At 40.4% G+C, this 13,541-nt stretch overlaps 1 protein-coding gene across 1 annotated transcript; it reads right to left on the reverse strand.

Moving 5' to 3' along the window:
- Positions 1–747: 747 nt before the first annotated feature.
- On the reverse strand, positions 748–11,970 carry LOC136747321 (centrosomal protein of 63 kDa-like). The gene is made up of 6 exons (XM_066700258.1): positions 11,428–11,970; positions 9,395–9,580; positions 8,882–8,980; positions 7,107–7,237; positions 3,303–3,504; positions 748–1,467 (listed from the first exon to the last, which is right to left on the reverse strand). Exons 1-6 carry the CDS (start codon positions 11,578–11,580, stop codon positions 1,312–1,314), a joined length of 927 nt encoding a protein of 308 aa, XP_066556355.1. The 5' UTR covers positions 11,581–11,970; the 3' UTR covers positions 748–1,311.
- Positions 11,971–13,541: the final 1,571 nt, after the last annotated feature.

A 13,541-nucleotide genomic window follows, 5' to 3' on the forward strand; every position in this document is an offset into this window, starting at 1 on the left:
CTGGTGCCATCGAGTAATGCAGGACGCCCTCACACAGACTCATTGCTCCCCACTTATGGGTTTCTCCCCCTCCACACCTCTATCCTTCCCTATTCCCATTTTTTCCAGCATTACTTTGTTTCACAATGTTTTTTAGAAACCAATTGGTTCTACAGGATAATGAATTCTACACTTTTCCTACTGCCTTGCGTCTTTTTAAAATTATGCTTCCTATTCTGTTCCTCTTGGGAAAAGAATCAGGAAATAAACGGTTTGCCACAGTGCATCATTCTTTTCATATGTGCCTTCGATGAATGACATTGTCTGGGGGGGTAGGGTGGCCATTGTGTTCTGTGCAAAGAAGTTATCAAGTGTTATGTGCTTATTTTCTAAAGAAAATTTGATTCATCTTGCCTCTATGATGCTGTCTTATTGAATGCTAAAGGTGTTAATTCCATGCTTACCAAAGGATCCTTTCACCTGGATGTGGCTGCCACTGGATGTAAGAGTGTGAGCTGCAGTGTTTCTGTGAATGAAACTCATCATTGATCAGACACTACATTGTCACTGTATTGTGTGTAATGTAGTTCTACACATTTTGTACTATTAAGTTATTGAAACTGACTGTCATACAATATGGCATGTGTGCAGATTTACAAATGTGCCTTACACATCAAAAAATGTATCATTTCAGTTAATAAAGACGACTGAAAAACCAGACATTTGTTGTATCTGTAAAGGCTCCTGTTTTTTTGTTTTAATTTCTCCTATGAAGTGTTCAATGAGTAAAGAAGAGGAAAGGTAGAGCAGAGACTTTAACTCAGCCTAGCTTCAGGATCACAATTTTGCTAAATAGTGCACTAGAAAAATGTTATGAAAATTAAATGATATATCTTACCAGGGATGTAACAGAAATGAGAGATTTAAATACAGGGAAACAACTTGTCATGTTGGTTATGGAAAGTATCCAAGTTAAGACATTAAATGCAGAAATTATGGCAAATAAGCATTGCACCTGGAGGATAGATGCTCTAAACAGTGCTTTCTTTTAAATTGTATTCAAAAGCTGGAGGCAGACTTTGCTTGAAATGAGTATTGAATGCTAAGGCATGTCCTTCAACAAACATGCCTCTTCACAAATTGAAGTGTCTGGCCAAAATCCAAAAAGGCAATGTTCTGCTCCAGTTATGTTTTTATTTAAAAATGTATTTGAATCAGTCAGAGAGAGCGCCGGTGGATCTCGCAAGTGAGATGAGGCCCTCCAGTAGTTCCGACCCCGGTTTCCCCCTCTGTGGAGCCGCGTCTCGCCTGGAAAGGAAGACTCCACCGCAGTCAGGTGTGTTGAGCTGGTCCGTGTCTTCGCAGGGTTTTCTCTGTGTCGCTGTGAAACTGATTGATGTAGGAATCCAGCAGCCGCTCCAGGTCCTTCGATCTCCTCTCTTCTTCCTGCAGGTACTCCCCAATTGTGAAGGATCCTTGTGAGGGGCGCTGAGAGGATATGCAAACATTACAACGGTCAGTTTTGTGATACCTCGTTATCTGTACACCTGCATCTTCCTTCAAGCCCCGATCTTCAATCTTAATAGCGGCGGCTCTTCCAGCACTTTTAATAAGAAATGAAATGGAAGTGCAGTATATCACACGAGATTAAGATGTATACTAGACAAGAGCCTGCTAGATAGTTATTGAGGAGTCCATTTTAAGACCTTAGCATTGCCTTTCAGAGTCTACCCCCGGGGTGTTCCTGATCTATATGCCGTCCTCATAGTTTAAAGAGCCCAGAAGAGTAGTAAAACGCAGTTTACTCTTACGTTTATCGAGACATTAGTGCCAACAGCAGCATTATTCTGAACTTAATCAAGCTGAAGTAGTTTCACTGCTCTTGCTTCACTTCTTTCCTACCAAATTGAATGTCCAAGGGCTGCATCCATCGGACTCTAATGAAACTAAATACAGTGGGGTATGAAACTGGAAATAATTAAAAGATAGGTCTATATTTGTGTACCTATCTTATTTTATGGCCTGGTTAAAGAACGTTGTTCACCTTTATCTGATTTTCAGTTGGTGGTTGTATAGATGCATGCTTTTGTACATGGAACTCACAGGTAATGGAAAAGCAAACTGCATGTGTACTTGTCTAGTATTGTATGTTTTGACAAGGTATAATACAATGGTGATGATGCTACAAACAAATCCATGTGCAAAACTGGTAGATCCAGCATAATGAGACCTAAAATGTCCAAATATTCTTGTTTTGCCACCTTAGTGGTTTAGTTAATTATACGTGAGAAAAGGACAGTTTTTTGTTTCGAAACTGATGGCAGCAAAAATAATTACCATATTTCTATACCACGTTTTATTAGTCTATAACAGCGGATAACTTTTTTAGTTTTTTAGTTTAAAAAATAAAATAAAAAAATCTTAGAATGGATTGTGGCTCCAGTGATAATGGTGCAGTTGAAATGTAAATCGTTGTATTTATTGAATTGTCCTTGAATGTGTGCTGAAGGTTCCAGATATATCTGTGTGAATGAGAAAAAAGTCTTGAGGGAATGTATAACAAACTGTCTTCTATTTAGATGATATATACTGCACCCAAGTGGCTATTACCAAGACAAAATATATTGGTAAATAAATACATAATAATAAAAACATTTATGTGGATTTGCTCAGCTCATTTGTTCATTTGAACCCCTCCCTGTGTCCCAGAACAATTTATTTTTACTTTGCACTGGGATTGTGATGGTACAGGTCGAGAGAGAGCAAGAGCGAAGAAAATAAAATTGTTTTAAACTCTCTAGGGAAGGGAGTGACAGAGGCTGGCTGGGCATTCAGCTCCACATGTATCCCATTTCTGTAATGAGGAGACTGAATGGCCAGGGTGTCAAAACTGCAGCCATTCTCTGAATCACAAGGAGAGAAATTAGGAGGTGTATGTATCAAAAGTGTTATCGTTTTTATATAAATTGTGCTTGTAAGACCATTTTATCATTTGAAAAATATATATTTTCTAGAGGTGTCACCATGATTCTTAAATCTAATGTGTCATGGAGTGAACTGATCTAAGGTAATTAAAAATTGAAAATAACACTATTATCCCATAATTGAGAGTTCAAGACCCTTTGTTTATTTACTTATTTTTTACATTTTTGTCTCGCCTACCTTCTTTGAACTGAGTTGTTGGGAGAGCATAGGCGATCTCTATTAATACTTCTACCTCAAGGCTTTAAGATGATCAACTTTGTAGGAGTGTATTGTAGTGTTCTGCATTGGGGATTCACTCAAAGGGTAGCTGGGGTAACGCAGAGAAAATCTAAACTCACCTGCAGCGTAATTTCTTCCTGGCTCTCCAAGGTGTCTGATAATTTCCTAGACATGCCCACATCAGGAAGCTCCTCATGAATAAAAGTGTTGCCACAGGGATGGGGAGAACCCAGAGGAGTGGGTAGGATAGGGGCTAATTCCTTGGCCCTGTATGCAATGTCCTTGCTTGGTCTGTCTTCCAGCCAGGCGGGCTGGGAGCTTCTGCAGGCAGAGCACAGAGAAGTAATACACTGAGGCAGAATGCCAGCAACCCCTCCTTTCTCCTGTCATTTCAGCTTCAATGCTGCAACTTTCCCTTATTAATTTGATTTCCTCCCTCCTGTGGCAGGTTAGCTCTGTGCGAATGCAGATGACTGCACAACACATTCAATATGGCGACACACCTACAAGTGTTTTCCAGTTGTGAAAATAACTGACAGCGGGTTACTGCTAAAGTCTTTCGAGTCATTGTGTTCTCTTGCCAACATAAAGATGTTCTTAGTCACACCGAATGCTTCTGCATTTAAAGAGAGTGTTTTAATGATAACTAATAGTATTGTTTAGATCATATTTTTAGATTTGCTGGGCTTGCACTCCCTCCACTGCCTGTTTCTCTCTCTCTCTCTCTCTCTCTCTCTCTCATCTGTTACAACAGGAGAAACCTCCATTTGTTCTGATGTCTATGAATGGGATCACAACTTCAGTCAATCGTGGCCAGACACGCGAAGAGAGCAGAGAAACGCTGTGATCATTTGTTTCAGATACGATGCCAATTTACACATGAAGGTGGAGAGCCCTGCAGGTACAGGATGGATTGGATGTGATGTTTGGGAACACACTGTAACAGGAAGAATTACAATTAGTCTCCCTAGCTCCTGCGACTTACCTGACCGAGGTGTCCAAATCATTGGATATGGTCTTCAGTTTCAGACGAGGTTCAAATGACTGAACTAAACTCATTTTTTCATTTCCTACTGAGAAAGTTGATCCTTTTTGTGGGCTTTAGTAGATGGTTAACAAAAAGCTGGAATTTAAATTAATACAGACTCTTATATCACCCTGAGTGCTGTAACAAAGCTCTCTTTTGACACGCTGACATGTTTGTAAATGACATAACAGTGCGCTCCCTTCCAGGACATCAGCTCAATTCTGAGACAGCTTACTTTTGGCACAAACTTTGAGGACCGCACCTAATGCAAGATGACACCTCAAGAGCAGGTATGGTCTACCTATTTATAATGGTTTAATGTAAACTGGGAATGTAAACAGTTGCAACAGCACAACTGTACTGTAAAGAGACCTATAAAACATGGAAATACATAAATGATTCCAGGCCCCAAGGATTGGGATAGGACAGCTCTAATCTGCACAAATGGCCTGTGCAACCATCAGTAAAATAGAGACGCCATCTAGGAATTTCATGAAAACCTGTAGAATGATTGGTTACAACAATATGACTAGTGAGATGAACTGATACATGTATTTGAATAAGTTTAATGTAATATTTAGTCACTGAGATCCAAAGTGTATAAAACCGCTAAATGATCTTTGTTAGATTATCCAAGGCAGGCACGACAATGAATGTTGTATGTTTTTAACTGAATTAGTGTCGAAATAAAAATGACCTTGGTTTCTCCCATTTTAGTTTGTGTCTGAGGTTATGCTGCTCATAACAAACGCTATTGGATTTCATATGTTTAAAAAAAATGTATCAATGTAATCTATTTTTAGACTTGACGGGTAATTGTTTTATTTTTGTATTCTTTTACTAGTGTGGAATGGTAACGGTGCTTCAGATGTGTTCGGCACATTGTGTTTGTGCTGAACCTCTCATTCCTGTAGGGCAAGTGGATGTTTATTTAAGCTCTGAATGGTATTTCTTATTAACATTCACAGGCAACTGCACAAACGTACACACAATACAAATTGGACAAAAGTTAAGCAAAGCATGAAGCATTAAGTGTTGCCTACCTAAAACAGGAAGTCACCTTGTTGTAGATTCATAAAAAATACATTTGTCTCAATTTCACCCCAATGTATTATTAGCAAACCACAAAAAGCAAACAAAAAACGAAAATTTATATTTTGGAGGAAAATAAAAGAGGGTAGACGCCACAGTGTCTCCAGTGTTGTCTAGACAGGCCTCTCCTGACATTTTGACTATGCTTGATCTACCAGCTCAGAGGAAAGAAACTTTTGAAGAATTCATTTTCCATTCAAGCATGCTATAAATATGCCACATATTTTAAATAATAACACCAACAACTAATTGGTTGCCTAAATCCTGCACTGTTTTCACCTTCCACATGGGATAATAATGAGTTGACTGAGACCTGGCAAACACCATCTGTTGCTGCTGTGACTGTGAGCTGCTAGAGTCTGTTCCTTCCAGCTCTCTCCCCACTGCAGTGAAGGATGTGTAAACACATAAATTAATGTTGCAAAGGGTGTCTGAGCGGCAACATTATGCCAGATTAGTTAAATAAACAGCTTTGCGGGAGCGACCCTGCTGTTTCACTAATTTCTTTTCAGCAGAATTTCCTCAAAATGAAATTAGACGAGATTTGGCAAATTTCCCCTAATTGTTTTCTTTTAAATTGTCAGTTTTATTCTTCACGGTCTTATTTGCTGACCTTCTTCATCACTTTTCTCATCTGTGTGTATATTATATTTGGCTATACAATCTACCCCCAAGGCTACAGAAAAGTATAAAACATTGTGAGTTTTGGCTGTTGTTACTACTGGATTCATTGACCTCGGTGCAATAACGCTTTTCTTTCCATAGCTGAAGGAACGACATCTGAGAGAACAAGAAATCTCCCACACTAACAGATGCCACTGAATTAATAGAATGATTATTATCAATATGAATAGTTTAACTGTTAGTTCCAAAACCATGAATATTATCCATCCATCCATCCATCCATTTTCGAAACCGCTTATCCTGGTGAGGGTTGGGGGGAAGCCGGAGCCGATCCTGGCAGGCATAGGGCATAAGGCAGGAATACACCCATCACTGGGCAACCATGATTATTATTTAAAGGTCAAATAATTTTTGTAAGCAAATATTGTGCTAGTGGGCTGAATTATTTTATTGACAGATGTGCTGTGTCTAACTGACCAACCAGCAGGAGAATGCATATCCACATCCGGGGTAAATATTTCTAGCCATATAAGTTCAAAGTTAAGGCCCATCCTGCACCTAATGCACAAATGCACCTACATTCAGGAAATTATTCGGCTCCCGGATACATCTACCGTTTATGGCAATGTCGGGACATTTCAATGATCCTTTTCCGTAAACGAACAGATTTAGTCAAATGGAGATTTATTTACACCTCTTAAGTTGAAATGCATGTGCGGAGGCCTTCAGCAGGAATGATAAATTCGGGCTTAATCATGCGTGTAACAGTTCTACATTTTGAGCGTACAAAGAAATTGAGTGATTCATTTCTGTACAATTGATAAATACGGGGTCCAGGATGCCTCTGGAAGCCTGGAATAATGATTGAAGGATCTCATTAATGAGACGAATGGAGAAAACCTGCAGAAAGTTCTGTGGTGTCAGCTAGTGCAGATTGTGTCGAGTAAAAATACGATGCATGCAGCCAAACTATTCCCACAATCACAGCAAAAAGAAAGACAACATTCAGCTGACAATGTTATTGGCTTGAGGATGAGATCTAACGGCAGTAGGATATGATCAATATGAATATATTGCTTCCATTTGGAGAAAACAAAATGGCTACAAAGCAAAGGATTGGGCTGGATGCAGGCCTAAACAAATGTGATCTAAAACTTTGTGATCCTTTAAAAGCGCTTACTTGTTTAACTCCCACTCTGTCATTTGTTTCTCCTCATCCGTGTGATGTAAGCTGCAATTCTGGTCTGTGGTAGAGATGGCTAGGATGATCTTAGCATTGACATCATCACAGCTAGTCTCATCCAATGTTTGCTGGCACAAGGAAGGAGAACAACATATTAGTCTGAACATTTTTTTAAAGAAGCTTATGTTTCAGACTCTTGTAATCATCAATTTAAAACCTACATCAATTACAGAATGATTACATGGCATAAATAAAGTACAACTGCTTTTCCTTATGACTTCAAATCCTTTGTATTTGGTTCAAGGGTAAACATCCAGCTCCCGTTCTGCATTCTTGTGTTTATGTACGTCTCTCAAAGCTGCTATCCGTCTTAAATGTAAATAAATAAGAGTAGGGCAATTTTGTGTCCTTTGACAAGGCTGCCTTATTTTTTTATCATTAACAAAGCCAGGGGATAAATTGATCTTCTATCATGATGCACCATTAAAAGACAATTTTGTCACTGATCTCTGTGGGAATGCTCGGCCTGTGTCTGCGAAAACAACCGGCTGAGAGTTACTTAATGCTTGCTTATCTCAACATCAACTGCAGTCTCAACAGAATGTCACAATCCACCAGTTTCCAGGAGACAAAACAGCTTCTGATGTGAAGAAAATAAAGCTGCTACACCGAACCGGAGGGGGATGACACAACTGCAATTGTGAGGTCTCACTCGCTGCAACATTTTTCTGGAAGCTATTCAAGCTCCTAATATCAGGTCAGATAAAACTGGTGCACAAGACTGATCCTGAATCGGAGCTTTACTTTCCTATTCTGCTATTATGTCTTCATACAATAACAAACTGAAAGCCTACAGGAGCATAACTTTTTTCTATAGCAAGAATAACTGTCTTCATACTACATTTGGATATGGTTCTTTATGTCTTTATTATTATTATTATTGTTGAACAGATTTACCATAACATTGTGGCCAGACTTTTCACCAGCAACTATGGCTGTGGAGTTAAACTATGAATAAATAAAATAAAAAATGAAGAAAATAGAGAAAGTCGAGGAAGAGCAGGGAGGTCCCAGAAATGTGGCTGCAGAAAGCAAATTAAAAAGTAAGAGAAAAGTATTTTTGAAAATGTGACCTGAAATACCATTAAGACTTTTTTTTTTTTTTTGGCTTTTCTTACTAATGCTTTATTAGTTTTTAATAATTTACATGAATCTCTGGAGATTCTTAATTCTTAATACATTTTTTATCATTATTATTATTCACCCAGGGTTATCTGTACTCTCACAGCTGATAGATAACAAGTCTAGAGTATAAATGTTAGGCACCACACAGGCACCATGTAACACATTTCTAGTACTTTCTCCAATTGTGATCCGATAATTGCCCCCTCCTCTTCAATTATTTCCCCAGTCCAACCCAGCATCCCTTTATTACCACAGTGTTTCAGTGGCCAGAGAAAGACCCAGGGTCAGTGGCTCACATAGGCTAAATTGACTGATGAAGCTCCCAGGGAACAAGTGACACTGATTAATAACTTTTTCCACATGGTTTCACCTGACAGGAACTGGGACAAGGTTCCCCAGCATCTGCTTTGAGGAGTGTAAAATAAATCACCGAACATCACTGCTCTATGCCCTTGATAAAGGTTTAAGAATATGGAGGTGATTTAAACGGAAAATCAGTGTATAGAACAAGTGGGAAACAAGAGGCAGTCCTGAACTGCTAAAAAAAAAAAAACAGGAAATTGAAATGAGTCTGGAGAGAGACAAACCTGCCCATCCATTGACATTGTCTTAGATTCCATTTCAGCGATCAGCTCCTTTAAGTGCTTGTTTTCCAGATTAACGGCCTCAAGCTGAATCCTGGCCACCTAACGAAGTAAAGTAAACCAGCAATTACACAACAGGCAAGAGAGAAGACTTACACAAGCAAATCTGCCAATGCTGTGTCAAAGTGATTAAAGCATAATTGTCCCATGAAAATCAATGAGTTGTGTATCACCAGATGTGGAAAGCCATTAGCACTATTAGCACCCAGCATTGATTTATCTTCCATTATCTGCTAGCCAACATTCCTGCGGTGGATAGAATATAGTAGTGTGATCTAGAACCATGTCCTCTTCCATCCCATCAGCTATAATCAAACCTAATCCACTTGACAGACAGAACCAGAATGGACCTCGCTTCTCACAGCCCTGTCTGTGTCCTGAAAGGCTTTGCGTTACATGAAGCCAACACATCTGGGCACCAATAGACTGATTGTGTGTGTGTTCCTTTCTCCAGACCTGGTATTCAGCAGGTTTCCCTTTGGTCTTTCTCAACTCGCTGTGGAGAAGGGATGCTCTGTGACTGGCAGCGTTCCAGGCATTCTCTGTCTTCTGCAGCTGTGTGGTGAGGTGCGAGATTTGGGCCTTCAGATCCCCTGTCTGGGAGCAGTGTGACTCCTGTTGATGCAACAGGCGCTCCTTCAGCTACACAGACATGAGAGCGAGGAAGATAGAGAAAGAGAGAGACCATGTGGTGAGTTACAGTGAGGGGAAAAAAGTATTTGATCCCCTGCTGATTTTGTACGTTTGCCCACTGACAAAGAAATGATCAGTCTATAATTTTAATGGTAGGTGTATTTTAACAGTGAGAGACAGAATAATGACAAAAAAATCCAGAAAAACGCATTTCAAAAAAGTTATAAATTGATTGCATGTTAATGAGGGAAATAAGTATTTGATCCCCTATCAATCAGCAAGATTTCTGGCTCCCAGGTGTCTTTTATACAGGTAACGAGCTGAGATTAGGAGCTCTCTCTTAAAGGGAGTGCTCCTAATCTCAGCTCGTTACCTGTATAAAAGACACCTGTCCACAGAAGCAATCAATCAATCAGATGCCAAACTCTCCACCATGGCCAAGACCAAAGAGCTGTCCAAGGATGTCAGGGACAAGACTGTAGACCTACACAAGGCTGGAATGGGCTACAAGACCATCACCAAGCAGCTTGGTGAGAAGGTGACAACAGTTGGTGCGATTATTCGCAAATGGAAGAAACACAAAATAACTGTCAGTCTCCCTCAGTCTGGGGCTCCATGCAAGATCTCACCTCGTTGAGTTTCAATGATCATGAGAACGGTGAGGAATCAGACCAGAACTACACGGGACGATCTTGTTAATGATCTCAAGGCAGCTGGGACCATAGTCACCAAGAAAACAATTGGTAACACACTACGCTGTGAAGGACTGAAATCCTGCAGCGCCCGCAAGGTCCCCCTGCTCAAGAAAGCACATGTACAGGCCCGTCTGAAGTTTGCCAATGAACATCTGAATGATTCAGAGGAGAACTGGGTGAAAGTGTTGTGGTCAGATGAGACCAAAATCGAGCTCTTTGGCATCAACTCAACTCGCCGTGTTTGGAGGAGGAGGAATGACCCCAAGAACACCATCCCCATCGTCAAACATGGAGGTGGAAACATTATGCTTTGGGGGTGTTTTTCTGCTAAGGGGACAGGACAACTGCATCGCATCAAAGGGACGATGGACGGGGCCATGTACCGTCAAATCTTGGGTGAGAACCTCCTTCTCTCAGCCAGGGCATTGAAAATGGGTCGTGGATGGGGATTCCAGCATGACAATGACCCAAAACACACAGCCAAGGCAACAAAGGAGTGGCTCAAGAAGAAGCACATTAAGGTCCTGGAGTGGCCTAGCCAGTCTCCAGACCTTAATCCCATAGAAAATCTGTGGAGGGAGCTGAAGGTTCGAGTTGCCAAACGTCAGCTTGGAAACCTTAATGACTTGGAGAGGATCTGCAAAGGGTGGGACAAAATCCCTCCTGAGATGTGTGCAAACCTGGTGGCCAACTACACGAAACGTCTGACCTCTGTGATTGCCAACAAGGGTTTTGCCACCAAGTACTAAGTCGAAGGGGTCAAATACTTATTTCCCTCATTAACATGCAAATCAATTTATAACTTTTTTGAAATGCGTTTTTTTTTATTTTTATTTTGTTATTCTGTCTCTCACTGTTAAAATACACCTACCATTAAAATTATAGACTGATCATTTCTTTGTCAGTGAGCAAACGTACAAAATCAGCAGGGGATCAAATACCTTTTTCCCTCACTGTATATATATAATGACTTCTGGTACCACCAGACTTCTTCCACGGTGAAGTCTGTCAAAAGTTTGCAATGGTTAACCGTTCACGGTGTAAGAAAACAAACTACGTAATCCAGTAAGCTGCACAAATGCACATTTTCTCCATACCCCAAGTGCGAAACTTAATCCCTCTCTGGTCGGCCAAAGCCCTCTAGTGGTGCTGTGGCTATACCTTGATCATTTCATTATCCTTGTCCTCTTCAGCTGTTTCCAGTCGGCGCAGCTGGGCCTCAGTCCTGGAGAGACTCTCTTTGAGCTGCATGTACTGGGCGTGTGACGACTCAAGCCTTCCAAACACACAGGAGAGAACAGGCTCAGACTCCATGCTATGTCTATCACACTGACTGTTTGCTGTATCTCAGCCATCTGCAAGAATCTGGGCACACTGGTTTGTATAAGTTTGGTATGTATTCCATTGCAACTTTCTGGCGAAAAAAAAGTAATTGAGATCTTGTGGCTCCTGTCCTGAGAACTTAGAGCTTCATCGGTAATGATTAACATAACAAGGTTTTTTGGTTTCTAAACCACTGACAAACTCAAAGGCTGATGAAAATGTTATAAATATTTTACCACCTCGAAGCTGTTCATATGGGAAAGGCCAAACAAGATCACTCAGCCTCTCAATTCAAGTTGGCACTACAGTCGTAAAATGCCTCCGCTGGGGCCCACTCGGGTTCCATGATCAAATATACTATAGTTCACCCACATACATTCACTCACACACATAAGAGCAATAGATTACCCCATCTGCAACCTGGTTATTTCAGTTCTCAGCATTTTCTCCTTCTGCTGACTTGTTTGGAGCTGCTGCTGCACACTTTCCAAGTCCACTTGCAGGTGAAGCATCTCACTGGCCAGTAAGGTCTTACAGCTCTGCTCTTCTATCCTGGCGTGAGTCGGAGGACACAGAACACGAAAGTTAGTTTTAAATCCCCCCCTCTGTAACTGCCACACTTGTGATACACTTTACTGACTCTAGCATTCTTTTATGTACAGACATGCAAACTGTGTCTACGAGAAAAACATTGTTATTCATGGACGATTTCTAGATAAGACCTCATAGTGCTCTTCTGTGCTGCTAGTTGCTCGTGCAGACGAGTCGCTTCTCTTCGCCACTGCTCCTCCTGCTGCTTGGCTTCCTGTAACAGATCTTGTTGGGTCTGATGCTTTGTCTTCAGCTCAGACAGCTCCTGTTCTGCCTTCTGAACACACACACACACACACACACACACACACACACACGCAGAGAAGAAAATCACTTTTTGGAGAATTTCACCTTCCTCTGCTCACCCCCATCTTCCAACAACAACTATCGCTTTCCTGCAGACGCTGCCGGCCTCCCAACATGGTTCCATCCTGCTGAGATGCATCATATTGCTTACAAGGTGCCCGTGTATAATTTGCATACTTAAAATTAATGCAAGCCTCTAGCTGAAAAACAAATTCAAGGGCTTAATTTTTGGTACTGATCAAATTTGTGCTCCTCTAAATCTAAAATATTTTCTTTGGCAAACACATTTGTTCCCCAAAAATGAGAACACCTATTCCAATGAAATCTGTTTTATTCCTGTTCTTTAAATACAAATAAACAAAATTAGCCAGGCATTTTTAACTGAGTTTTCCCATTTCTCATATATAAATTGTACACATCATGAACACAATATTATTAGCACTGTTTTCTAATTAAACCAGCCTTGCGAATCAGGAGGTGTGCTGTCACTGCTGGATGACAGTGACACTTACAGGGGTGGAAGTGAAAACAAAGGAAGCAGAGCAAGGCAGCAATTAACACATCTTATAATTCAATTTAATTCTATATTTGAACATTAGCTGTGGATTAAATGAGAAATTATTGAAAACTCAAACTATAATATGATTTCTGATATTATGCAGCCAATTTGGGAGGTATAATGTGGAGGACCTATGTGAGGTATAAGGTGTGAAAGAAAATAGCTCAGTCTGTGCCTTATTCAGTCCCAGGTACGGTAACGGTGTTGTGTGAGGTTGTAATTTGATTTAAAAAGAAAAAAAGTATTACCATGGCGACTTGGTGTTGTTGAAATGGCTCCCTGAATGAATTTATAACATTCAACATATCAAGTGCAATTCCATTATTTGGCATATAGCATAACTCCCCCCACACACACACACACACTTAAATCAATTTTTAATTCTCTTAATTTCATTTATGAATGTAGTTATAAAACATTGTATATACAAACATTTGCCAAAATCTCCTGGAGTATACAAGTCCATTTGCCACAATGTCACAATGTTGCCCCAATG

Source organism: Amia ocellicauda, chromosome 3, assembly GCF_036373705.1.
Source record: "Amia ocellicauda isolate fAmiCal2 chromosome 3, fAmiCal2.hap1, whole genome shotgun sequence".
Taxonomy (NCBI): Eukaryota; Metazoa; Chordata; class Actinopteri; order Amiiformes; family Amiidae; genus Amia; species Amia ocellicauda.

Excerpts from the sequence above, each read along its gene's own strand:
- LOC136747321 (XM_066700258.1), bottom strand. The coding sequence starts at position 11,580 with ATGGAGTCTGAGCCTGTTCTCTCCTGTGTGTTTGGAAGGCTTGAGTCG. Across the intron at positions 8,981-9,394 it reads GGAAACCTGCTGAATACCAG|GTGGCCAGGATTCAGCTTGA; the intron begins GTCTGGAGAAAG and ends TTACTTCGTTAG. Across the intron at positions 1,468-3,302 it reads AGGAAGAAATTACGCTGCAG|CGCCCCTCACAAGGATCCTT; the intron begins GTGAGTTTAGAT and ends ATATCCTCTCAG.